At 51.8% G+C, this 25,878-nt stretch overlaps 1 protein-coding gene across 1 annotated transcript; it reads left to right on the top strand.

The window, feature by feature from the left end:
- Positions 1-5,221: 5,221 nt before the first annotated feature.
- On the top strand, positions 5,222-25,419 carry SMG9 (SMG9 nonsense mediated mRNA decay factor). Its single transcript, XM_045845364.1, has 14 exons — positions 5,222-5,482; positions 7,964-8,119; positions 10,607-10,681; positions 10,772-11,036; positions 11,133-11,230; positions 13,429-13,541; positions 16,407-16,518; positions 18,281-18,376; positions 18,788-18,873; positions 21,594-21,700; positions 22,352-22,459; positions 22,615-22,743; positions 23,060-23,204; positions 24,897-25,419. The coding sequence occupies exons 2-14, from the start codon at positions 7,970-7,972 to the stop codon at positions 24,973-24,975; spliced, it is 1,563 nt and encodes a 520-aa protein (XP_045701320.1). The 5' UTR covers positions 5,222-5,482; positions 7,964-7,969; the 3' UTR covers positions 24,976-25,419.
- The last annotated feature ends 459 nt before the right edge of the window (positions 25,420-25,878 follow it).

Raw genomic sequence — 25,878 nt, 5'->3', positions numbered from 1 at the left:
TTAAGTACTTTAGAGCCTCCATTATCCTCGAAGTTCACTGTGTGTTCACTAGGAAGTTCAGTCTTGTTTTCGATATTGTAAAATAACCGGCATGAAAACTAACCGATAGGAAATCCTTTAGAAGTTCTTGCAAAGCAAAGTCCTATTACATGCGATATGACAACTTTCACAGACACAAAGAGCTAAAGTCAGACACAGAAGACCTGCTGTAAGCTTTCGTTTCTATGAAGTTCAGGAGCAGGCACAACTAGTCTATAATTATGGGCATGAGCTCAGCGGTTGCTTCTGGAACAGGGGGACTGATGGGGAAATAGCACCCAGGGCAATTTATGGGTACTTGGAAAGGTCAGTGGTTACGTGAGTATATGTATTTATAAAAAATTCTTTGGCCAGTACCCTTATGATCTGTGCCCTTTATGTACTTCACATTTAAGTTCACACCTCACAGAAAAAAGTGAGAGGGAAGTAAGTGCTCATACACTTCTCCTTACAGAATCTGTGTTACACTAGTGAGGAGTTTCCATAACAGTTAGACTGGGGGCAAAAATCCCCGCTGTTCTCACTGTAGCCCCCACATCCACTCCAGCCACTGCCCTGCATCTCTGTTCCCCGGTCCAGCACCTGCTCTCTGGAACACTTTGTTCCCTTGGCACCGGATTACCACCACTCCTGAGGTTCCTGCTTCCTCCCAGCTCCTCTCAGGGATGCTGCTGGTCCTTGCCCTGTTCCCCAAATGCGAGAGGCCGCACAGCCTGGTCTCTCTCTCTTTCTATCTCCTCAGACTGGATGGTTTCAGAAAAACTCAGGGCTTTAAATACCATCTCTATATGATCAGCTCCAAAATGCAGCATACTTGTAGTTGTTGATAAAATGATGGGACAACTAGACTGGCTTTAAAAAAAGAAAATGCAGGGAAAAAAGTGTGCTTCTACATGGGGTGGGGGAATAGAAGAAACAAGACAAGCAAAATGTAGCTGACTCAGTACTGGTCGATGGGGATGTGGTTGTGCATCATAATACCTTTGTGTATGTTTTTTAAAAAGTCAGCAAAAATTCTCTATCTATAAATCCTGGCTTCTCCCTGAAACTGTGACCACTTATCTGATGTTCAATGTACATCTCAAAGTAAAGAAGTTCAAAGCTTAAAAAAAAACATTCAAAGCTTGTCAATTTCCCATCAAGACTACTCCTCCCCATCTTTGTAAAAAGTATCACTTTTCATCTAGTTAGTCAGTTCCAAAACCTTTAGGATGACTTGTAAGTCATCCCTGATTCATGCTTCCTCTCACACAACCCTCTTCCTGAGTCACCATCATCTCTTGCCCAGGCAGGGACATCAGCTGCCTCATCTCCTGTTTCCACCCCTGCCCAGCTGCAGGCCATTCTCCTCAAGGCAGCCGACATTGTTTCCATCCACCATAACTTTTTTCCCACATAGATAATTGTCACACGGTTCAAAAATACGAAAATCTTCACAAGTTTCCCTCACAGCTCTGGTTCACATCTGTCATAACCCTCACCTCCACAGGCAACCACCGTTAATTAATATTTGGTGTTGCTAGAGAAATCTTTACGCCACATCCATCACGACAGGCTGGTGCTCACTCCAACGGCTTCCTGTTACACTTGGAAGGTAATTCCAAAGTCCCTACCATGGCCTGCAAGGTTCTATACAACCTAGTTTCTCTCTGTATCTCCACCCCAAAACGACTCCGCCTCCCTTCCCCTTGCTGCTCCAGCCGCTCTGGTCACCCCGACAATCCTGAAATAGCCAGGTGCACTCCACCTCCTGGGGTCTTTCCAATTCCTGTTCTTCATCATCTTCATATGGCTAATGTCCTTACCTTCTGCTCCAGTGTCACCTCTTCAGAGCAGCCTTCCCTGACCAACTGCCATTCTGTGGCTGCTGTCGCTCTCCATTCCTTTATTCTGATTTTCTTTTCTTCCAAGCCACTTTTCCCTATCAGCACCATCTACCACACTGGACTGCCTGCTCCCAGAGGGCAGGCGCTTTGTCCTACTCACTATAGTACCTCCAGCCTACAGCCACGCCTGGCAGATGACTGGAGTTCCACAACTCATTCACTATACTAATGCATGAAGTGAACAGAGAAATTAATTAAGAGATGAATTGATCATTTGGCAATCTCTCTCAAGATTCCCAAAGCATGTATCCTTTGAGGCAGGAGACAGCAAAGGAAGAACTCTGAGACTGTCCTGCTGTTACCGGCCAGCATCTAGCATCCTGGTTGCCAAGAAACACCTTTTAGTGGTAGAATGAATAGCAAACCAAGGCAGGGAGGAGAGAGACATGTCTCACCCACTAACTCAGCAGCCTGAGCCTGGTCCGATAATATTGCCAGGTGTTCCAAAATCACAGGAAACACCATGCTGTTGCAGGAACAGGGAAGTCCTTGAAATTCTATGCATCCTTTCCACTATCTGGGAAGGAAAGAAAGCCTTTGAAACTGTTTCACCCCAAGGCCTGAAAGGCAGGAGAGGGCCCACGGTACCCAAAGAAGCCCATGAAGCAATTCTGGTTAACTGTCTACCTCTGGACACTATCGGTTTTATAAGAGAGTCCCTAATGCTTAAAGAGCAAACTCATAAATAATGCTAGGTAAATACCCCAACTTTAACTGCATTCTGTCATATATCTGTTTTACAACAAGATGAACAAATGGAGTTTGGAGCAAGATAAGGATTCAGGCTAACAGATCCCCCACACACACCTAAGTTGGGTGGTCATGTTCCCCTGGGAAAGCCGGCACCACATTTACCAGCCAATCAATATGTAACTTTTACTCCCATCCTACCTCAGAACAAAGTCCTTTGAACAAAGGACTCCACCTTTGGCTCTCTGGCCTCCAAGCCTCAGGCCACTTGGCCTTCAGCCAACCTTACTTTCAATGCCCTGCTTTGCCCTGAACCTGCCTTTCACACCCACCCCCACCTTAACTAGGCCCATTCTCTTCCATGGGAACAAATCACTAATAAACCCTGATTGCATGTTAATATATTTGCTGATCTGTAATCCTTCACATGCATCAGCAAGAAGCAGCAGGTCTCTCCCGTTAACACTCTGACCTAGCAGTTCTACTTCAAACAATATAGTCTACTGATGTTATCACATATATGCAATCAGATGTACAAGGACATACATTGCAGCTAACATTTCTAAGAGCAAAAGTTCAGAATACAAGTACTCTTTGGGTGCTTGACTGATTCACCACGAGGCATGGTGCTAGATATGCCTCGGGCATATCAAGGGACAGAGAAAACATGGGCTTGCCTTCAAGTAAGACAGGCTTGCTGCCTCCTGGCTACACGCCATTCAGTAAGGTCCTTCTCTTTCAGACTCATTTTCTGCATCCGTTAGACAAGGGACGGAGGCGGGATGAATGATGTATATAAAGTAGAGCCTGGTACACAGTGGGACCATGGTCAATGCCAGGCTCCTTAATTTCCCTTAAGTCATCTCCACCTCTGAGGGTTGCACAGATGTGAAAGGGGCATGGAGGGTGAGCTGGGGTTGAGAAGTTCAGGTAAGAAAAACAGGTATGACCTGAGATGAAGATGCTAAACAGGGACGCTGACAGACATAGTACAAAAATGGCCTGTCGGGTGTTTCTCCCCTGAACACCCACAAACAGAAAAGTGTGTCATCTCCTGAGTGCTTCATCAGGGTGGGCATAAATGAGAACCCATAAACAACAGGGCTCTCAACTCAGCCGTGTGATGGGTGTCTTCATCCAGCCCATAGCTGCCTGGAGAAATGGTCCCACCAGGCACCAGTGCTGAGAAAATGGCAGCAGAAATGAGGCCTGGAAAGCACGTAGCTCAGAATCAACCACTATCACTATGGTTATCATCATAAATCACAAAATAAGGAAAACTAGTGTTACTATGCAACAGGCACTGTTCTGCACACTTTTGCCCATTTAACTCTGCCAATTACACCAGGTGTGCTGTGACCTCCATTGTACAAATGGAGACATAGAAGGCAGAGCAGTTTAAGGAACTTGGCCAAGGTCAACCGTCTTATATGCGAACCCAGGGTCAAGCTTTTACAATGCTTTGCAATAATACCTCCAGAAGGAAAGTGGGAACCGGTGGTTTAGAAATGGAATACCAGAAGACTAATGTTTATTGTGTACCTCATTGGCTGCTTGAATTTTGTCAGAATGTTAGTGCTCCCTGTTCAAATATGTTTTTAAAATCTTTTTAAAGTTTTTTTTTGAGAGAGGGGAAGAGAGGGAGAGAAACATCAATGTGTGGTTGCCTCTCACAAGACCCCCACTGGGGGCCTGGCTCGCAACCCAGGCATGTGTCCTGACTGGGAATCGAACCAGCAACCCTTTGGTTCGTAGCCCACGTTCAATCCACTGAGCCACACCAGCCGGGGCTGTTTTTTAAAAATTTTAAATAAGATTTCAAGTGAAAAATGGGGTTCCCACATTCACCTATCATATATAATACATATGAGTAAACCACACATATTTCTCTCTTTTCTTGAACAATCTTTCATTTCCACGGATAACCAACGGTCCTAGTCCAGTCGCCAAGTCCTTTGGACTGCGCCTGCGCTATGGTCCACGCTCTCCACAGTGTATTCCTCTTTGGCGCCCACAGGACTCCACCCACGGTCGTTTGAATTTTCGACCCTGGACTGGATCCTCTTCCACCGAAGCCTCCGAGAGATTTAATAAGTGGTCCTTCCCCCCGTCTGCGTTTCTCGGGCCTTCAGGACAAAAGCCTGACACTGGATTCACTTAGGGCCTGACCTGCCCATTCCTGCTGCCTCACCTCTCACCTGGGCAAAACTCTTTCGTGCAAGCCTGTCTGGATCTTCCCCTTTCCTAATCGACCTAACTTCAAGCCGTCTCCCTCCACACAACGGGAGCACCCTCTACTAGAGAACACGCCAGGGCAGATTCGTTCCCAGGTTCTCAGCATGTACTCCGTCCCGGACACCGAAATTCCTCCCTGCCGCCCCACCCTACCGCATCCGCCAAAACCTCTGAGGAGGCGGGACTCAAAGCTGAAATCTCCGGGGCCGCGCTCTGCCTTTTCCGCTCTTCCACTCCAGCCCCCACCAACGCGCACGCGCATTGGGGCGGAGCTGCAGCGCACCTGCCGCCTGTTCTCCGGGGTTCGCATGCGTGTTGAGGCAAACCACCTCCCAACGACGCATGCTCAGTTGGGCGCTTACGCTCGCGGGATCTGAGCTCAGTTTGGCCTCCTCCTCTTCCACCTTTTCGCCGGCTTTCTGTGCTTCTGTGGGTGCCGCTTCCGGGATCCCGAGACCGGTTCTGAAGTGACTGGTGCTCGCTTTCTCTCCGTCTCCCCCACGCTCCTGGCCCCCCCAGACGCCATTTACTAGCGGGTGGCTGCTGGGGGAACCTCCCTACCCCCACCCCACCCCACCCCCGTTCCGAAGAGCGCGCGCCGCGTCTGTAGAACCAATCACCAGCCGCCTTAGGTAAGGGGGCCGCGTGCCCGCGCGAGGCACCCGCACCGGCTGGGTGCGCGTCTGGGCCCGCCCCCTTCCCGACCGTTAGACAGCGGCTCGGACGCCCGCGGGGGTGCGGAATTGAGTGAAGAGCCAGGGGCAGCACGTTGAATGCCGGCTTGGCAGGAGTGGGGTGGGGAGGAGGTATTAACTTGCAAACAGGAACTTCGGTTCTGGGAGATCCTATCAGAGGGCCTGTAAACTGGTTATAAGGTCTGCGAAGGTTCTTTCAAGAACATGTCAAGAAAGACTGAAATTGTGGGAGTGCCCTCTCAGAGGGCCTGCACACAGACCCGATACCTTCAGACACTGGTTGTAGGGGGCTCCTCATAGGACGCCGGTGAAGAGATGTGTGCAGGCGGGAAGGGCCCTGGATGGTAAAGACTCATCGGTTCTAGGGGAGGCCTCACCTAGGAGCCTGGGAATATGTTTAAGTGCCAGAGAGTCCTTAGAAAAGTGTATCATTTCCCGAGTGCTTCATCAGGGTGGGCATAAACGAGGAGTTAGGAACTGGGAGTCTCCCCCAATGATGCGCAGATTGACACTTAGCATCTGGAAGGTCCCCAGAAGGGGTGTGCGAAGAGATGCATGAGGACTGAGGAGGCCCCTCCAAAGAAGTGTGTAATTAGACTCAATTTCTGGGAGGTCACCGTAAGAATCCTGTCAGTAGACACTTAGGCTGGCTTTATACGTTTGGGGAGAATCCCCAGAGGAGCTTGGAAACAACACTGAGGGTAAACAGATTGCATGTAGGTGGACTCATTTGGGGGAACTCCCCGTAGGGGCTGTTAAGTAGACTCAAATACTGTGGAGGTTTCCAGAATAACAAGCAAATGCACACTTGTTTGCGTGGGAAGGGGGCCCTCCTAGATAGGTAAACAAACAGTTTATAGTGCTGGGACAGAGTCATCACTGACACCGGAAAACAGACATTTAGGCACTGCAGAGGTCTCCAGAATAATGTGTAAGCAGACACTTAATTGCAAGGGAGGAAGTAGGGAGACCCAAGTTCTGAGGACAATCTCTCTCTGAGATTGTAAACAGTCATTTAAGTGCCAAATGAATCATTTTCAAAAACACTTGTAAACAGGCTTTTTCCCCCTGTTTGTGGCCGGGGAAGGGGTCACACAGCAGTGAGAGAGGAGCTGGATAAGCCCCTACCTGGTCAGCCAACTTAACTCCTGCGTCTTGTAAGCAGATACTTCAGTTCTAGAAAGTTTCTCACAGGGACCTGTTTAATGTCCCTTTTTACTGGGATAGGGTTGGAGGGGACTCATCCAATGATTTAACGGGCACTTGCCAGCTAAGCAAGAGTCAGTAAACTTTCTGTAAGGGGCTATACTGACTCTGTCTCAGCTACTCATCTCTGCTATTGAATCACGAAGGCTTCCACAGACAAGCTGTAAATTGGTGGCTGTGTTCCAATAAAACTTTATTTACAAAAACAGAAGGCAGACCAGATTTGGTCCATAGGCTGCTATGTGCCACAGTGACCCTAAGCAGTGGCAGACGGCCTTATAGCTTGTAAACAGGGAAGTACTCAGAGACTTCCCTAGAACATGTGTGAACACCTGGAGAAAGTCCCTAGGTACCTACTTGTAAACAGATGCTTAAATGGTAGGGAGTGGTTCATGTAGGTATGGTATATTTATGATGTGAACACTGGTGAGACCTTGGAGTGGGATGGATGATGAACCACCAGCAATGGAAGGTGAACAGGCCCTTGAATGCTGGAGCCCTGTCCCCACACATGCAGGTCATGGTTAACCAAAAGAGTAGCTGTCTCACTGAGGCTCACGTTACTGATTTGTAAGGTAATGCCTTTCAGCATTTTGGGAAGGAAGATGTCTCATTTTCATGTGACCCTGCCCCTGTGAATTATATTTATGTTGGGACAAAATGATTAATATTTGGGGATAGTTTTGGTTACAAGTAGGAGAAGTGTATCTGTTTCTCACTGAATCTTGAGGTAGGCAGTCAAGGTTAATGGGAACCTCAAACCTTTTATCTTGTTCTGCCATGCCTTTCTTCTACTAACTTGCCTCACAGCCCAAATTGGCTGCTTGAGCTCCAGCCTACACACCCACATTCCTTCCAGCCAAGAGGAGGAAGGAACAAAGGGCGTGGGCCAACGTCTATGGAGGAAAGTTATGGAAAACTGCCAGAACACACTTCAGGAGTCATCATTGACTAGAAAGAACTTAGTCATATGGACATACCTAACTGCAAACTAGGCTGAACAGTGTATTTTCGATAGTCATGTACCCAGCTTACCAGAGGGATTGATTGATAGATTTTGGAAGAAGTGCAGAATGAATATTGGGAGCCAGTTGGCAGTCACTGCCACAGCTACAGAGCTCTCTTGAATGGACGTGTCTTATTGTCTGGGGTTAACCAAGTGGTTGGGGGAAGACTTTCTTTACCCTAAAATCCAGCTCTTTGTCTCTGTAGGCAACCATGTCTGAGTCTGGTCACAGTCAGCCTGGGCTCTACGGTATAGAGAGGCGGCGACGGTGGAAGGAGCCTGGCCCTGGAGGCCCTCAGAATCTCTCTGGGCCTGGCGGTCGGGAGAGGGATTACATTGCACCATGGGAAAGAGAGAGACGGGTGAGTTTCTAGTCCCAAGGACAACATTTCTGTATCCACTCATTCCACTGGTGTTTGTTGAGCACCTGCCATGTGCCAGGCACTAATCTAGATGCTGTAGATATATCTGTGAACAAAACCAACTGCCTTCTTGGAGTAAGACGGTTAGAGAATGATAAGGGGAGCTATGTGAGATGAGGTGGTCAGAGAAGGCTTCTCTGAAGAGGTGACTTTTGAGCAGAGACCTGAATGAGGTGAGGGAACAAGCAATGACAAAAATCTGAATGAAGAGAATTCTAGACAGAACAGCAAATGAAAAGACCCTGAGGCTTCTATCTGGTATGTGCAAGCCTGAGGCCAGTGTGGCTATAGGGGATGAAGATGGAGAAAGTGACAGAAGGATGAGGTCAGAGGTCACTGGGGCCACATCACATAGGACCTGGTGGGCTATGGAAAGAACTTTGGATTTCACTGAATGAAATTGGCACTGGAGAGTTTGAGTTGAGAGGTGCCATAAGCTCACCCATTTTAAAGAGTTGTGTAACAGAACAAATGTTTCTATTTATTGAGCTGTGCGCAGTGTACTTTGGGTCTTCCTGAACCCTTATAGCCTATGATAGATGGAATTTTCACTGAGGAGGTAGATGAGGCTCAGGGAAAGGGACTTAGCCAAAGTCATAGTAAGCTTTGGGGCCAAGACTCGAACCCAGGTCCAGCTGAACCTTCAGCACAGCACCATCTGCCTGCTGTAGCCCGTGTCCTGGTCTGGGAATCAGAGCCTTGGAGTGGGCCCAGCTCCTGTCTTGTTCTCCTCCTGTGTGCAGGTGACTTACTGCCAGAATCTGCCCCCTGGTTCTTTCTCCAGGGTCCTGTCCACCTCTGAGAGCTGTTTGGTGGGGTGGAAGACCGTAACCATTGGGAGCAGTATCTGAGTCATAAGACTGCAAAAATGAAGAGTAATTTATTCATTGGGAACTGGGGGGTTGCTTGTTCTCCCCTTGGGTCTAACATAGTCTCTTTTCCTCCCACACACATCTTCCTGCAAAATGTTACCATCTCCCTATACCTTCAGCTTCAGTTCCTGAACTCCCAATTCTTGACTTTGTCTCGGACTTGGCTACTGAGCCTTGGCAGCCTCCTAACTGGCCAGTGGACTCCTTACATCCTTCATGTCCCCTGCTGACCTCAGCATCTTCTGCCATTTCTCCTCCCAGTATCAATGACAACCCATAGGCCTCTTTCTGGACATCTCCCTCCCATCCCCCACCCCACGCCAGTCAGACACCAGTGCTACAATTGTGCCTCCTGAATTATCTCCCATCCATCATCTTTTCCCCGCCCTCACAGCCTCAGGCCCAGGTGTCTTCCACTCCTCCTTGGACCTTCTTGCCTGTCTCCCTCCCTGGCCTCCTGAAAGCCCACAGCCATTCCTCCAACAGTTTGCCCGCAACTGTTCTTTCCAAAACACTTTCATATTACCCTTTTATTTTTTCTTCACCAGAGGGCAGTGAAGTGAGCAGGATTAAAATAAGAATCTTCAGTATATGGGAGAAGAAACAGACCCAGTGAGGGGCCAGGACCCTCCCAATGTTAATCAAGAAACCAAAGAAAGGACAGGACTCAAACTCACACCTCCCCATTCTCGAGCAGATTGGGGGTGAGTGAGAAGAGGCAGATGTGGAATTCAGTCCATGGGCTTGGCCAGCACAAGAGCAGGGTTGAGGCAGAGAGGGTCAGAACAGCAGGCGCTGCCCTGGCTGGTGTGGCTCAATGGATTGAGTGCCAGCCCGCGAACCAAAGGATCTCTGGTTTGATTCCCAGTCAGGGCATGTAACTGGGTTATAGGCCAGACCCCCAGTAGGGGGGACTGGAGAGACAACCACACATTGATGTTTCTCTCCTCTTTCTCCTTTACCCTCTCTAAAAATAAAATAAATAAATGAAATCTTTAAAAAAAAAGCAGGCGCTACCAGCAGCTCTCAGACAGTGAGCACCTGCCATGTCTCAGGTGCTACATGGACAGTTATGAGTTCTGTTTTCTTTCAGACTCATAATAGTCCTGTGACGAAGGAATTCCCATCCCCACTCGACAGATGAGGAAACAGGCGTTAGGTTAGTTGCTTATCCAAATTCACACAGCCAGCAAGCGGCAGGGCCAGGTCTGAACCAAGATCTGTCTAGCTCCAGGGTCCTTGCTCCTTCCTCCTGGGCTTGTCTAGCGGAAGCAGCTGGAGGGAGCTGTTGACAGCATGGTTCTGGAGCCAGGCTCTCTGGGTTCAAATTCTGGCTCCATTGCTTATTGTCTGTGTGACCTGGGGTTGGCTAGTTAACCTCTCTGTGCCTCGATTGCTTCATTTGTAAAGTGGAGGTAATAGTTGTATCTGTCTCACAGAGTTGTTGGTAGGATTGAGGGAGTTCATATGTGAGGGCCCTTAGTGCCTGGCACATACAGGTTTTCAGAGGAGTTTCCAGGAGAGCCCTTGGAATAACTGCCCTCCCTCACCACAGGATGGCAGCGAAGAGACAGGCGCATCTGTCATGCAGAAAACCCCCATCATCCTCTCAAAACCTCCAGCAGAGCGGGTGAGCAGGGAAAATGTTGGGAAGGGGAGGCTGGGAGCAATTATAGGGCAAGGATCTCTCCCACTGACTGGAATCTTCTCACTCCCACAGTCAAAGCAGCCACCACCTCCAACGGCCCCTGCTGCCCCACCTGCCCCAGCCCCTCTTGAGAAGCCCATTGTCCTCATGAAACCACGGGAGGAGGGGAAAGGGCCTGCAGCCCCAACAAATGCCTCAACGCCCGAGGGCACCACCCCACCGCCCCCTGCAGCCCCTGTGCCACCCAAGGGGGAGAAGGAGGGCCAGAGGCCCACACAGCCTGTGTACCAGATCCAGAACCGGGGCATGGGCACTGCCGCACCAGCTGTCATGGATCGTGAGTTGGGGTCGAATGGGGTCTGTTTGGCAGCCAGAATCTCCACACACAGACCGGCCCTCACCAAATCCTCTGTCTCCTGCTTTGTGTTTCCAGCCGTGGTGGGCCAGGCCAAACTGCTGCCTCCAGAGCGCATGAAGCACAGCATCAAGCTGGTGGACGACCAGATGAACTGGTGTGACAGTGCCATTGAGGTACTAGGGGGAGGGTGTCCCCCTACTTGAGCTTCCCCGGGGTCCCACACCCTCGCCTCCTCCAGCCACATGGTGGGCAGCACCAGCCCGGACAGCTTTCAGACAGTTGCCACAGTGGGAGGGAGCGGATCCGAAAGCTCTCAATGGCCAGGCCTGAATTTCAGTAGCTCCACTAGCTCAGCTGCACTGGTTGGTAAAGTACTGACCCACCTTGATAGTGGTTGGCTGAGAGGTGCCCCGGGGGTGTCCTGCACCATCCCACAGCAGGGTGGCCTCCTGGACCCTGCTTCAGTCCCCCTCCGAACTGGTGGAAGCCCGTGTGGTACCAATGTTAACTGGTTTAAGTATCGTTCCCCTTAGGTTCCCCTTCCTCCCAACAACCTCTGCTCTCGTTCAGACTGCCATTCCTGGACTGACATGCCTGCCTCCAGTCTGCTGGTCTTCATTTCCCCCCTTCTGCCACCCTTCCCACCCCCAGACCTATCAGATCAGGCTCCTGCTCAGCTCACCCCGGTGTGTCCCCTCCTTCCCCAACAGCTTAGATGTTAGGCCAGTGTGCCAGTCCCAGCTATCACCTGACCCTGCTGCCTCTGTGTGTCCTCTCTCACACTGATGTCACCTGGGGAGGTTTTGTTGTTTGTTTTTAAAGACAGCCAGTGCCCAAACCCTTCCCTTCAGCACAGTCACGCAGAACTCTCTGCAGTGGTGCAAAGGTTCCGTGTTTGTGTTATCTAGTGTGATGGCTGTATCCTCCTACGTGGCTGTTGGGCACTTACCCACATATCGCAAAATGTGGATTGGATTTTTTATTTTGTTTAATTTTAATTTAAATAGCCACGTGTGGCCAGTGTCTGCCTTATTGAACAGGGCTAGCCCCAGCTTTGCTGCTTTCCTGTGTCTAGAGTTGGGCCCAGGATTCGCTGCTTTTTTTTTTTTTTCTCTCCTTTTTTTTAAGCTCTCCAGGTGATTCTAAGGAGCGCTAGCCACAGTTGAGGTTGAGGACATATAGTTCTCATGTAACATCCTTGATAGGTTCCTGGAAACTGCGACTTTAAGCAAAACAATGTATAAGGAAACTAATTTCACTTTAGGCTAATTGATATAAACAAGAGTTAAGTTCCTATAGCTTATTTCTGGTCACAGAAGCATCGCCAAACTTTTAAATAAAGACCCCAAACACTTCTAATATTAAACACTGAAATAAAACATTTTCATTAATTAATATTAATGTTAAACACTGAAGTAAAATGTTTTCTTCTTAAGAAAGAAAGTCAAAGATTAATGAAAACAAGTCAGATGATTATTTTTCCAACCCGCTTATTCCAGCTCAGGGTCACATCACAGGTGAGCCTGTTCCTGCGGCTCAGGGTGCAAAGTGCAAACCCACCCCAGACAGGAGCCCTGCCATCAAAGGGCCACTCATACCCACACCACTCTCACTCAGACTGGGACACGCCAGTAGGCACGCCAGTTCACCTAATGTGCGCATCCTTGGGATGTAGGGAGGAATCCAGAGTCCCGGGAGAAAACCCACACAGACAGTGACCCCGGCTGGGAATTGATTTTTTTCTTTCCTTACTACCCTCCTAACAAAAGGATGCTTTTCAAGGACCTACTGTATTCCTTTTCCTTGAGTCATGTCTCTTGTGCCCCCTGGTGGTGAAAGTCAGCAGAGTCAGTGGCCCAGAGGTGGAGGCCTCAGGAATTTCCAGGACCTAACCCCACGGAGAGAGCCAGGATGGGCTGATCTCCTGCTCCTGCACGCTTTCTCACGCCTCCCCCAAGTTTTCGCAACCTGACTGAGCAGAGAGCCTCCCAGGAGTTACCAAGTCCTGTTTTCTTCGACTTGTCCTTGAATTCCTGTGCCTCCCCCTTCTCTTCCCAAAGGCCAAGCTCCCTTTTTCCCCAGTGTTCCAGCCACACTGATTCTTATTAGCCTCTTGACTATATCAGGCTCTTTTCTACTTTGGAACCCTCACAGCTGCTGTTTTGGTGTACCCCAAATAGTCCAGTACCACCCCCCACCCCCCACCACACACACACACACACACACACACACACACACCCCTGGCAAGAATTTTTTCTTCATATCTGACAAGGCAGGCGGGCAAGCCACTGAGGTCTGGGGCCCCCTCATCTCATTCCCACTCAAGCAACTCATGGGTTCCTGAGGGCCGCATTCCTGCATTCTCCCACAGTATTTGTTGGATCAGACCGATGTGTTGGTGGTTGGTGTCCTGGGCCTTCAGGGGACAGGCAAGTCCATGATCATGTCATTGTTGTCAGCCAACACTCCTGAGGAGGATCAGAGGTGAGAGGGCATCAGGTAGGGGTGTGGGGGGCCAGGAGGAAGGTGGGCACCCACCTGAGACACAGGAGGGTGGGCCTGGGTGTTGTGAGTGGTATAGCTAAAGGTCTTTGAGGAGTTGCTTCCCCTCCCCTGGCCTCAATATCTTCATCAGATGAGAACGAACAGGGGCTGGACTAAATTTTTGTGTAGCTCCAAGGTAACCAGTCCTGTTCCTCCCTTCCTGCCTTGCCCCGGGAAATGGTGCAGAGCCCAGCCAGGACCTAGGGTGAAGTTCTCATTTGTCTTTGGATTGAGGCCCACTTTAGTCTCAGCCCAGCTACTCACCAGCTTTTTGACCTTGGGCAGGTCACGTCACCTTCCAGCATGTCACTTCCTCATCTGTAAAGTGGGTTTTGGGGGGATGAAGTAAGATCAGGAAGCCAAAAGGTAACGAGAGCCTGGCCTGGAGCAAGTGCTCACCGATGTGGCTGATACCGCTGGGAAATAGAACGGAGAGGTCTGGATGGCAGGCGTGGGTTCCAGACCAGCCTCAGTGCTGTGTTCTTGAGTAAGGATGGGTGTGATCACGAGGATAAAGGATGAAGTCCCAGGAGGGGACATGGTGGACGAGGGAGCTTAAGAACAAGGGTCCGAAACTAAGAGAAGGAAAGGGGAAAGGCAGGGAGTAGGGGGATACACAGTCTGATTAAGGAAGACTCAGAATGGGGGAGGAGAAGGGGTAGTAGCCACTTGGGGTTATCTCAAAAATAGTTTTGTTTCTTTTTTTTAATAAAGCAGGTGATATTAGCTTGCACTCCACAGATGGGCGTCAGGGGGTCCATGACAACACCCTAACAGTAAATGCAGAATTTTATACACATCTGCGGTCAGGGGTTTCTTCTAGGGAAAGAGTCCATAGCTTCCACCAGTTCTCAGTGCAGCTGATGCAGATGCAGAACAGGTTACGGACCACTGTGGTGAGTGTGATCCGCTAGAACCCAAGCTGGGAGGCTCCTCTGCCCCCCAGTCGGCCTCGTCCCCTCTCAAGGCTTCAGCAGTGGAGGAGGTAGTAAACTAAATAAATATGATATTGGGCATGTTAGAAGATGGTGACAAAATGGGAAAGGATTATAGGGAGGCATTGTAAGGGCTGGGTTAGTTTCATGTTGGGTGGTTAGGGAAGGCTTCACTGAGGGGGCATTTGAGGGAAAGCAGGCTTGGAGGAGGAAAAGCATTCTAGTCGGAGGGACAGCAGTTGTGAACCGCTGAGTTGGGAGAGTGCCCAACATGTGTGCAGACACGTGGATGCCTCGGGGTGGAGCGGAGTGAGCAAGGGGGGGATTCGGACATCAGGTCAGGGAGACATGGGAGGCCCCGGAGTGCTGGGCTTGTCTTTCGTCATCCATTCTTCCCACCTGACAGCCCTGGCCACACGGCAGTGAGGGAGAGCTCTCCAGAACCCAGATCCTGTCCTGTCACTCTACTCAGATCTCTTCAGGAGCTTGCTCACAGGCCGAAGCCCCAACTCCTCACCGTGCCCCTCCAGGGCCTCTTCTCGCTCCCAGCCCCCTTCGTCCTCTGCTCTGACCCTTACACAAGCCTCCTGCCCCCTGCCCGGACTAGTCTTTGCTCCCATCGTGCATCCCTCCCACCTCCCCCTTTAAGTTAATTAACTTGTTTAATTGGCCCCCCTTTTCTCTCTCACCCTCAGCAGCAGCATTTGTCTGTTAGGGCAATTGTTCCCCGCTCCATGGACAAACTCATTCCCACTCACGGCTCTGCACATCTCTCCCCAACGCCTGTAGTTACTGATCTCTGTTGGTTTGTAAGCTAGACCAGAAGCTACATGGAAGCAGAGACTTTGTCTTTCTTGTTCACTGCTACATCCTGGCACATAGTAGGTCCTCAGTATGGTGTTTTGGGAGGATACCTGCTCTAGGCCAGAAAACATACTAAGCATCTCAGGGAGGTGGCAGTTACCCTTTGAGAGGTACCATATTTTGCAATGTATAATGCACAGTTCTTTTGCCCAAATTTTTGACGGAAAAATAAGGATGTGCATTATACATGGCTATAATTACATACCACGGGTACGATGATACCGAGTGTAGTGTGCATGAAGATACCGAGTGGGTGTGCACTATACACAGAAGTGCATTGTGCTTGGCAAAATATGATAGATACTATTATCTTGATTTTACATGTTGAAAGAGACAAAATTGCTTTGTCTATGTCACACAGTGGCCAGGTTGAGCCTCAGCAGTTTAGGGCCAAGCCCAGCTCTGTCAGCTCTGCTGTCGTATCCCAAGCACCCAGCACAGATAGACATGAGAGAGGCTCGCCTGACGGGGGTGGGCTGGGAACTGAGACACCAAACGGCCTCCCCCTGTGGAGACTTGCCGGCCTGTTTCCGGGGCCTGGCAGAGAGCAGGCACACTTGGTAGTTACTGGCTGACAATTGTAAGTCACTGTTATCAGACGCTCTTCTAAGAGCTGTGCATGTATTAGCCTCCCAGTAACCCTATAAGGTTTGACACTGTTGTGGTCCCCACTTCACAGATGAGGAAACCAGGAAAAAGATCAAGGAAGCTGCTGCAGCCACACAGGCAGGAAGAGGCAGAGCTGGGGTGTGAATCCCAGCAGTCAGGCCCAGTCTCTGCTCTTCAGCACCTAAGTTTACTGACTTCATTAAGTGAATTACCCAGTCTACTGTGGGTAGGGGTGGAGTCCCGTGGTGTAAAATGCAGCTCCGTTGGCCTGCTTCCCTCCTCCCCAGCAGCAGGGGCCATGGGGGGAAGGCTTCATGGGCAGGCAGGGAGCTGTGTGGCACTGGAAGTGTCAGTGGCTGAGAACGAGGCTGTAACTCTCCCCACTGCTCCTCCACAGGGCCTACGTTTTCCGGGCCCAGAGCGCCGAAATGAAGGAACGAGGGGGCAACCAGACCAGTGGCATCGACTTCTTTATTACCCAGGAGCGGATTGTTTTCCTGGACACGCAGGTGCCAACCTCCACCTGCCACCGCCTCCTGCAGCGTGTGGCATTCAGCTCCATACCAAAAGCTTTTTAAGCCCGCACCCTGCTTGGTCTGCATGTGGCTCCAGCCAGGCCAGGGGCATGCTGGGTGCCTTTGGGCAAGTTCTGTGGTTTTTGGCCCTTAGTCTCTTCCTGTCAGATTTTTGCCCTGTCTCTTCCTTTTCATGTGCACACAGTAGCCTAAAGAATCTTCTAGCACAGCAGTTAAGAGTGTGGGCCCTGGAATCAATCTGTGTCCAGGTTCTGCCTTTAAATCTTACCCACTGGGTGACTTGGAGTGAATGTGCCCCTCCCCCAAACCTCAGTTTCCTGTTCTGTAAATGGGGACGGTAAGTATACTCGGCCTCATAGGGTTGTGGCAAGCATTGGGTGGAGCCATGAAGCACAGTGCTGGGCACAGGACCTGCCACGGGCTGAGTGTTTGGGCGAATGACTGCCTTTGGTAGTGACTTGTCATGCATGTGACAGGCAGCTTTCCTTAGCTCCCTCTTTGCTCTTACGCAGAGTTCCTGCTCCTTAGCCTGGCATTCAGGGCTTATGTGACTTCCTCCTCCACACTCTTCTAACCTCCCCTCTGGTGTAGCCCTGAACCCTGCCACACACAGCACAGGCCCCACCAGGGTCTCTGTCCCCTGTGAGCTTTCCACATCCTGTTCCCTTTCCCTGAAACGGGGGTCTTCGTGAAATTTCAGTGAGTTGACACAAGTCCAGTGCACTGGATGCACCCACCACATGCAGTGGATACTCTATACCCTTAGCTGTCACTGCCATCACCATCAGTGCTGGCTCTGCCCAGGCCATTTCACTTGGCTAATGCCTTCTCCCTGAAGATTCTGCTGGGGTGTGGCCTCCTCTTGGAAGCTTCCTCTGAGCATCTGCTCATGCCCATGTGCACCTCTCACTGCAGCTTGGGGTCTGTCAGTCTGATTCGTGTGTGGTATCCCCCCGCCCCACCCCCTGGAGCTCTTCTGTAGGGGGCCCTGTGTCACAGGTGGTGCTCAGTTTGGGAATTGGTGGCAAATGTCGCCTGACACCTGTGGGCCAGGCTCTGTGCATGGACCGCGGGGACCTAGGAGGGAACTGGACTGTGTGCCAGCTGGGTCAGAGGCCGTGGCGGGCAGAATGGAAGTTCAACAAACAACACAAAATAAACACTCGGTGTTTGGGGTTTAGAAAGTGAGCAGTTGGAAAAGCCTTTTTCTTAATTCCGCTCACTGCAGTAAGAAGGCCACAGAGCAGCAAGCTGATTGAGCTCTTACAGGTTTTTAATGGAATGTTTCTCTAAGAAAAGTCTGATGAGCTCACCACTGATTCTTTTACACCCACTGGTACACTTCTTAAATCCTCACCAATCTCACACTAATCGTTTTTTGACCTAAGTAATAATGTTAGCAAAGTTATGAAGGCATTTGAGACAACTAACAGCGAAGGGTCTTGCAGGGACATGACTCATACGGGTAAATGTTAGGTCTGTTAGCACTAGCTCTGGCCTGTTTGGGCATGAGGCACCTGAGAGCTGGGGGAAGTGTGCCCGCTTTAAACTTGGCCCTCGCCTCTTGCTGACCAGCAGTGTGCTAATTAGAAGCTGCCTGCTTGTGTTTCTGACTGTATTTTGTCCCAAGAGAAGCGATGTATTTGCGTTCAATGTGTGGGACATGGGTAGCCATGACCCCTAGGATCCTGACCCCCACCCTCTTCTCTGACCCCTTTTCTCTTCCTCACCCCAGCCCATCCTGAGCCCCTCCATCTTGGACCACCTCATCAACAATGACCGCAAGCTGCCTCCAGAATACAACCTCCCCCACACCTACGTTGAGATGCAGGTGAGGGAGCCGAGCCAGGCCCGGGGGTGAGGCACTACCCTGCCTTGCTAGATCTGTGGTGGGGGGCTAGGTGTGGGTTGACCTTGTTTCTGCTTCATCAGAGCCCCGGCTGTCTGTCGGAAGAGGCCAGCACTGACAGCCAGACCTGGCTCTGCCCCTCAGAAAAGTCGTTAACACGCCCTCCCTCTCAGGCCTCAGTCTCTGCCTCTGAAAATGGGGGTGATGGTTCCTACTGTGCTCGATGGAGGGATGGCCCCTGAGGGAAGTGCCAGCACAGTCTGAGCACACAGTAGGTACTTAAAGGCTCTGAGGCTCTTACCCTGACATCCCCTCAGTCTGGGATCAGGGACGCCTCTCTGGGCAGAGGGGACCTTCAATTCTGTGGCCCTTCTCTCTTACCCCCCACCCCAGTCACTCCAGATTGCTGCCTTCCTCTTCACGGTCTGCCACGTGGTGATTGTCGTCCAGGACTGGTTTACGGACCTCAGTCTGTACAGGTGAGGGGCTGCAGGGGAGGGGGAGGCAGCCATGAGACGCAGGGTCCAGAGACCCAGCTGCTTGCCCAGGGCTCACTGGTTCCACACTGCAGCCCAAGGGATCCTTTTAAAATGCAAGTGGAGCCCTGGCTGGTGTTACTGAGTGGATTGAGCGCCAGCCTGCAAACCACAGGGCTGCCGGTTCAATTCCCAGTCAGGCACATGCCTGGGCTGTGGGCCAGGTCCCCAGTAGAGGGTGTGTGAGAGGCAACAACACTTTGGCGTTTTTCTCCCTTGCTTTTGCCCTCCCTTCCCCTCTTTCTAAAAGTAAATAAATAAAATCTTTAAAAATAAAAATTAAATTAAATACAAGTGCAGTGGGTCACCACCACTTAACCCTCCCTCAGTACGCACATGCACATTTACAACCCTTCGCTGACTACACATCACTCAGCAAAATCCAGTCGTCCCTGAGCCTGGCTTACAGGCCCCCCACGCCCCTGCCCCCCCCGCCCCGTGTTCCCAGTCACCTCACTGGCCCTCTCTCCTGCTGCTTGCCCTCCCTGCCTCCATGAAAGCCGTGGTGACCTCATGCTTGTTCCTCGTGCAGCTTAGGCCTTCCTCACCCCTCACCCCTCACCCTCACCCCTCAATCAGAAACACCCTCCCTGCAGATCTTCTCAGAACCCCTCCCTTGGGCCTTCCCTGACCTTCTCACTTAGGCCCCCCTGTTCCCCTTCCTCCTGCCCTGTTGTCTTCCCTTCATTGCACTTGTCGCTCCGACAGGCTAGTGTAGATCTCTCTGTGGTTTGTCTCTGGGGTTGCCAAGGGTTAGGCGGGGGAGGGATGACTAGGCAGACAGAGTCCCCAGCGCCTTGCTCAGTGCCTGGCCCAGGGAGATAATTGATGATAATTGATAATTGAAGTATGTTGAATGGATAGCAGAAAGAGCTGGCTTGTTCAGTCCTTAGAGTCTTGTCCCCCCCCGCAGATGTGTGTGCTGTCCCGTTGGCACCCTGCAGGCAGAAGAAGGGAGGGAGTCTGGGTCTGGCAGGAGTCCTGCCTGAAGCAGCTGGAAGTGCCCCAGACAGAACTGGCTCAGGACCTATGGCCACAAGGGTCCTCCTTGGCCTCGGGCCCCAGCAGGTAGCGGAAGGGAGGCCAGCAGCCTGGGCACAGGGCACAGGTGCCAGGACGGAAGGGGAGCTCTTGGGAGAGAGGAGCTGAGCTGAAGGAAGCGGATGTCTCCAGGATCGGGCGGCCCTGGGTTTGACACTCAGCTCCCCTTGGAAGTGGCTTCTTTTCCCACAGTTCCGCAAAGGCAAAACTGTTTCGGGTAGATTGAGTGAGTTAGAAGAATTTAAAGCATTCAGTATAGTGCCTGGTACATAGTGAGGAACCGATAAGTGGGAGCTTCCCATCTGTGTGAGTAACCCTGGGTGTGGCGTGGAGCTGTGGGCCTGGCCAGGTGTGAGGACAGACTTGCTGGGGAGCCAGTCACTGTGGCCAGATCTAAGCATCCTAGTTCTGAAACCTCCCTTCCTGTCACCATTGTTCGTGGGAATCCATCCGAGTGATAAATAATGTTGAGCATTTACGTATGTCATTCGCTATTCTGGGCACCGGGGAGGCGGGTCTGAAGAAGACAGATACAACAGGCTGTGTTCTTGCGGGGCTGTGGGCTCAGGTGTGGGCCAGCGGGAGAGCCTTGTTTTTAAGCAGAGTCTACCAGTGGGCACCCTGGAGTAGGTGAGCCCCTTAGAACTATGGAGATCATGTTTGTGTGTGTGTCTGTAGGAGGAAGATAACCATCATTTTGTCACACCCCATCATTCCTTACCTCTGGAAACAGTACTTACTTTTACGTGTTTGGAAAAACATTATCTAAAAGTAGCATAAACTGAAAACTTATGTCCACTCAAAATCCTGCACAGATGTTTCCAGCAGCTTTATTCATAATTGTCAGAATTTAGAGGTGAGCAAGATGGCCTTCAGTGCCGTCTTGGTGAGTGGCTAAAGAAATGGGTACTTCTGGACATGGTATATTATTAGGACTAAAAAGAAACGAGCTCTCAGTCTGTGAAAGATGTGAAAGAATTTTAAATGCATACCACTAAGTGAACGAAGGCCATGTGGAAAGGCTACACTGTATGATTCCAACTACATGATGTTCTGGAAAAGGTGACACTATGGAAACCGTATGAAGGTCCGGTTCCGGGCTTGGGGGTACGGGAGGGACGACTAGGTGGAGCCCCCAGGAGTTTTAGGGCAGCGGCATTGCTCTGCGTGATAATGCAGCAGTGTGTGCAGGTCATGTTTGTCAAAGCCCAGAGAGTAAACCGCACCGAGGGAACCATGGACTTGACCCGTGGACTTTGGGCTCTAATGACGTGTCAGGGTAGTTTTGTGAAATGTCGATAGCCAAGGAGGCTGAGAGTGGGGCAGAGGTTCATGGGAAAGGCCTGTACTTGCCACTCAGTTTTGTTGTGGACTTACACTGCTCTAAATAATGGTGTTTAAAATATCATCAACTCATAAAAAATGCATCCAGTTGATGTAAATCCGTGGATTTGTGTCTGGACTCCCTAAAATTTGTGAGAAATCTGGTGTGTATATGTGACATTTTTCAGGGTGTGGCCATAGCTTTCATCAGATTTGCAAAGGGAGTTCCTTCTCGCAGGCTGTGGGATGTGGGGTACCAGGGCCAGAGCATTGGCCAGCCTGTCCCCTCAAACCCCCAGGTTCCTGCAGACAGCGGAGATGGTGAAGCCCTCCACCCCGTCCCCCAGCCACGAGTCCAGCAGCTCGTCGGGCTCCGATGAGGGCACCGAGTACTACCCCCACCTGGGTGAGAGCTTCGCTGGGGCCCAGAGGGGTGGCTACGGGAAAGAAGGGCAAAACGAGGGACACAGGGAGAGTGGGGAGGTGGGAGGAGGGAGGTCAAAAAAATTAGCATCACCATCCTGTAAGGGACGCAGTCCCACCCTGGCCACTGAGGGGAAGCCCTCGAGCCTGGGTCTGGCTCCTTGAATGGAATGGGAGCCTCTTGGGGACAGGGCCCGAGCCCACCCGTTTCTGAGTCCCTGGCATCTCCGAGCCTGGGGCTCAGGGAGTGAATCTGGGCTTGACCCGAGTGGCCCACACACCGATGTTCCCGCTGTTGGGCTGAGATCCAGTTCATTTAGGGCACCCCAGGCAGGGTCCGCCTACCTCTCTGGCCTTGCCAAGCCCCTGGTGCCACTTTCTGAAATACCCCTAATCACATGGCCATCTTCCTCTCCTGTCTTTCCATCTTTGCGGGCAGACACCACACCTGACTCATCTCTGGGTTTCCAGCATCACTCAGGGCCTGGTGCTAAAGTGAAGTTACATGTCACATAAATATTTACAAGTGATCTGAACTCAGGGTGAGGGCAGATCTTCACGGTGAGGGGGGGCCAGTGCTCGTGGCCGAGCCTCACAGGGCCCCATATCCCCACCCCTGCCCCCCCGTTCCCAGTCTTCCTACAGAACAAAGCTCGCCGGGAGGACTTCTGTCCTCGAAAGCTGCGGCAGATGCACCTGATAATTGACCAGCTCATGGCGCACTCGCACCTGCGTTATAAGGGTGAGGGTCCCTGCATTGCCCCCAGGCTGGCCAGCCTCTCGGCCTAGATCCCCAGACTAGTCTCCTGATCCCAGCGTGACCACCTTACACGTCCCCCCGCCCTCTGCCCGCCCTGGCAGCGTGGTCCCTGCAGGCTCCCCGTTTCCCTCCTCCAGGTACTCTGTCCATGTTGCAGTGCAATGTCTTCCCTGGGCTGCCCCCCGACTTCCTGGACTCAGAGGTCAACTTGTTCCTCATGCCCTTCATGGACAGCGAAGTGGAGAGTGAAAACCCACCCAGGGCAGGTGCAGTTCCCCCTCAAGGGCATCGGCCACGGGCAGCCAGGGGCTTCCTTGGTCTGGAGGCAGACACAGGTCCACCTTGGTTAGGGGGAGACTCAGGCTGCCCTGGTCTGAGGTTGACAGGTTCCCACCCTGGTGTGAGGGGAGGCCGGCCTGTCCCTGAGGTGCTTGGACCCTTTCTCTGGGGCAGGTTTCAGAGTCCTGTAAGTACAGGAAAAGCTGGGCGGGGCTGAGCTCAGGTGCTCCTGGAAGGCCAGGAAGGCCAGGATGCCGGTTGACGGGGAGGAAGGCCCCTTATTCTCCCACCTTAACTTCCCAGGACCCGGCTCCAGCCCACTCTTCTCCCTGCTTCCCGGGTACCGTGGCCACCCCAGTTTCCAGTCCTTGGTGAACAAGCTCCGGAGCCAAGTGATGTCCATGGCCCGGCCACAGCTGTCACATACAATCCTCACTGAGAAGAACTGGTAAGAGCTCCAGGCAGAGAAGGGGTGAGTGAGAGGTACGCACCCCCACCCCCACCCCGACGATGCCCACGGAGGGTGTGCTCAGAGCCTCGCCATGTTCAGTTCCCTCTCCTGGTATGGTGATGGCTGCTGTCCTCTCGTAGGCGCCTCCTCCATGTCGGGTAGCCTATGCTTGTGTGTGTGTGGGGGTGGTGGTGTTTGCTTTTGGGGGGTGTGCGTTGGTTAAAGTTAAAATTAGGGTTAGGGTTTAGGGCTAGGTTTAGCAGTTAGATTAGAGTTAGGTCTAGAGGTGGCATTAGGGTTGTGGAGGATTTAGGGTTTGTGTTTAGGGTTATGTGTAGGGTTAGGGTATGGTGTTAGGTTTGGGGCTACAGTTAGGATTTAAAGTTTAGGGTTTAGGATAGGGTCAGGGTTAGAGGGTTAATGTTAGGTTTAGCGTTAAATGGTTGAGGTTAGTATTAGAGGGTTAAAGTAAGAGTTGGGGTTATAATTATAAGGTTGTGTTAGGGTTAGGTTTGTTTTATTTTTTTACTTAATTAAATGTAACGGGGTAACGCTGGGTAATAGCATTAGCTAAGGTGTAAGTGTATGATTCTACAACAGGTCATCTGTACCCATCTGTACCTTGCTTTGTGTGCTCGCCACCCAAAGTCCAGTCTCCCTCTGTCACCAGATACTTGACCCCTTTACCCCCTCCCCCCACCCTTCCCCTCTAGTCACTACCGGACTGTTGTTTGTGTCTGTGAGTTTGTGCATCTGTTGCTTTCTGTTTCATATACCACATTGTTGCGTGTGATTTTGAATTCTCCTAATTAGCCAGGGGGCTGCAGATTTTGTCACCGATTTTACTCGCGGGGAAACTCAGGCTCAGAGAGAAGTGTGAGATAGTGGGGTCACACACCTGTGGTTAGGTGTCGCTTGCTTGTGAAGAGTAGGACAGGTAAGCCCAGTCAAGCTTGAAGATCTATTCTGAGGCCCTGAGTGCGCGAGCATAGCCTTGCAGGAGAAGAAGCCAGAAAGCCGTCAGGAGCCACAAGACTGTGCCTTCCAGCTTTCCTGGATGCACAGTCTTGTCCCCTTCCCCTTGTTTTCCGTCTCTGCTGATGGGCTCCCACCCTGCTCTCCCAGAGCCCTGCACCCCCTCTCCAGCCCCAGCTTTGCATGGCTTCCTATGTCCAGAGCAGGTCTGCCTCCTCTACTTTCTAAGAGAAACAGCTTTGAAAAGGAAATAGGCTGGCTTGGTGCGGCCTCTGGCTGGTCCCTTGGGTCTGCTAGCCGTGGGCTGTGGGAGGGTGCAGGGAGTACTCCACAGCAAGGCAGTGAGGGCAGGGCTGGGGGGCTGGAGCTCTGCTCCTCCCATTGGTCTAAACCAGGACCCGGCGGGACGGGGAAATGGGGAGGAGGGTTATTTAGCTGATCCTTACAGGACTTTGGAGGGAAATAAAGACAGAACTGCTTCCCACAAAGCCCAGTACTGAGTGGACGCAGAGGTGGGATCTGAGGTCTCAGTCCAGGTCCCGGACCTTCAGTTTTGCTCAGCACTGTGGGCAGTTAGCGAATCAGGGCCACTGCCCATCAGCACTGGCCCCTTCCTGTGGCCCAGCTGAGGAGGCTCACACACAGGTCATATGTGGGCCCGGGCTGGGATGGGCCCTAGCCGGGCAGCTCTTGACTGTCGACCTCCTCTTACAGGTTCCACTATGCTGCCCGGATCTGGGACGGGGTGAAAAAGTCCTCTGCCCTGGCCGAGTACAGCCGCCTGCTGGCCTGAGATGTAGGGGAGGAGGGTCACGCAGGGAACCTCTCTGGGTCCCCAGTGGATGGCGATGGAGCATGTACATCCTCCCCACCAGCGGGCTGGAGAGTGGCAGCAGCCCTGGTGGGTGAGGGACCGTGACTTCCTCGCCCGGAGACACGAGGTGTTCAGGGCCAGGCCCCCACCCTCAGTGGAGCGTTGTTCAGGGGTGACTTTGAGACCCCACCCCCAACCTGGGACAGGGCAGCCCATCCTCAGTCCCCACAGGGATTGGTGTTGGGAGGGGTCCGACTGGTCACTACGAGGCACAGGCACCATCCATCTTGACCTCCCCCTGCAGGGGCAGGAGCAATGGGCCCCTCTTCCCCGACTCGCAGAGCTTTCCCGTGAGGTGAAGACCAGTCTGGGAGCTCTTTCCGGGGGCAGATCTGGTGGCTCAAATAAAAGCAGTCATGCAAACCTGTTCTCATGCTCTTCCTCCTCCTCTCCTCTCCCCAACCTGCTGTCCTGACAGCGGGGCAAGTTGGGGTCCCCACCTGCGCAGGCAGATTATCCTCTGCCACCCACGGGAGCCTGAGTGAACTTCCCACGGGGACTCATTCAGTATGGGTCCTAGAGTTGTTGGGGCAGATGAAGCCCCCAGGAAGGAGAGCTCTGTGTTCTGGGGTGACGTGAAGCCCCTCTCTGTTGCAGACAGGAAAACATGGCACCCTCTGTCAGCGAAGTAGGGTGGCTGCCCTTGTGTCGTCTGCCCTCGCGTGAAGACAGTGTCTGCCTTTGGCAAAATGCCTGAATACAGTGCCTCGTTGGACACATGGTCAGCCACAGGAAATGTCTCTAGTGAACACAGCTGGGCAAATCTAGTGCTTCCCCAGGGTTGAAGCCGGTCCTACCTTTGTTCGAACGTCAGACCCGACC

This window comes from Phyllostomus hastatus, unplaced genomic scaffold (assembly GCF_019186645.2).
Source record: "Phyllostomus hastatus isolate PE091 unplaced genomic scaffold, TTU_PhHast_1.1 phas_contig_468, whole genome shotgun sequence".
NCBI classification, from domain to species: domain Eukaryota; kingdom Metazoa; phylum Chordata; class Mammalia; order Chiroptera; family Phyllostomidae; genus Phyllostomus; species Phyllostomus hastatus.
This window is presented reverse-complemented; position numbering and strand designations above follow the sequence as displayed.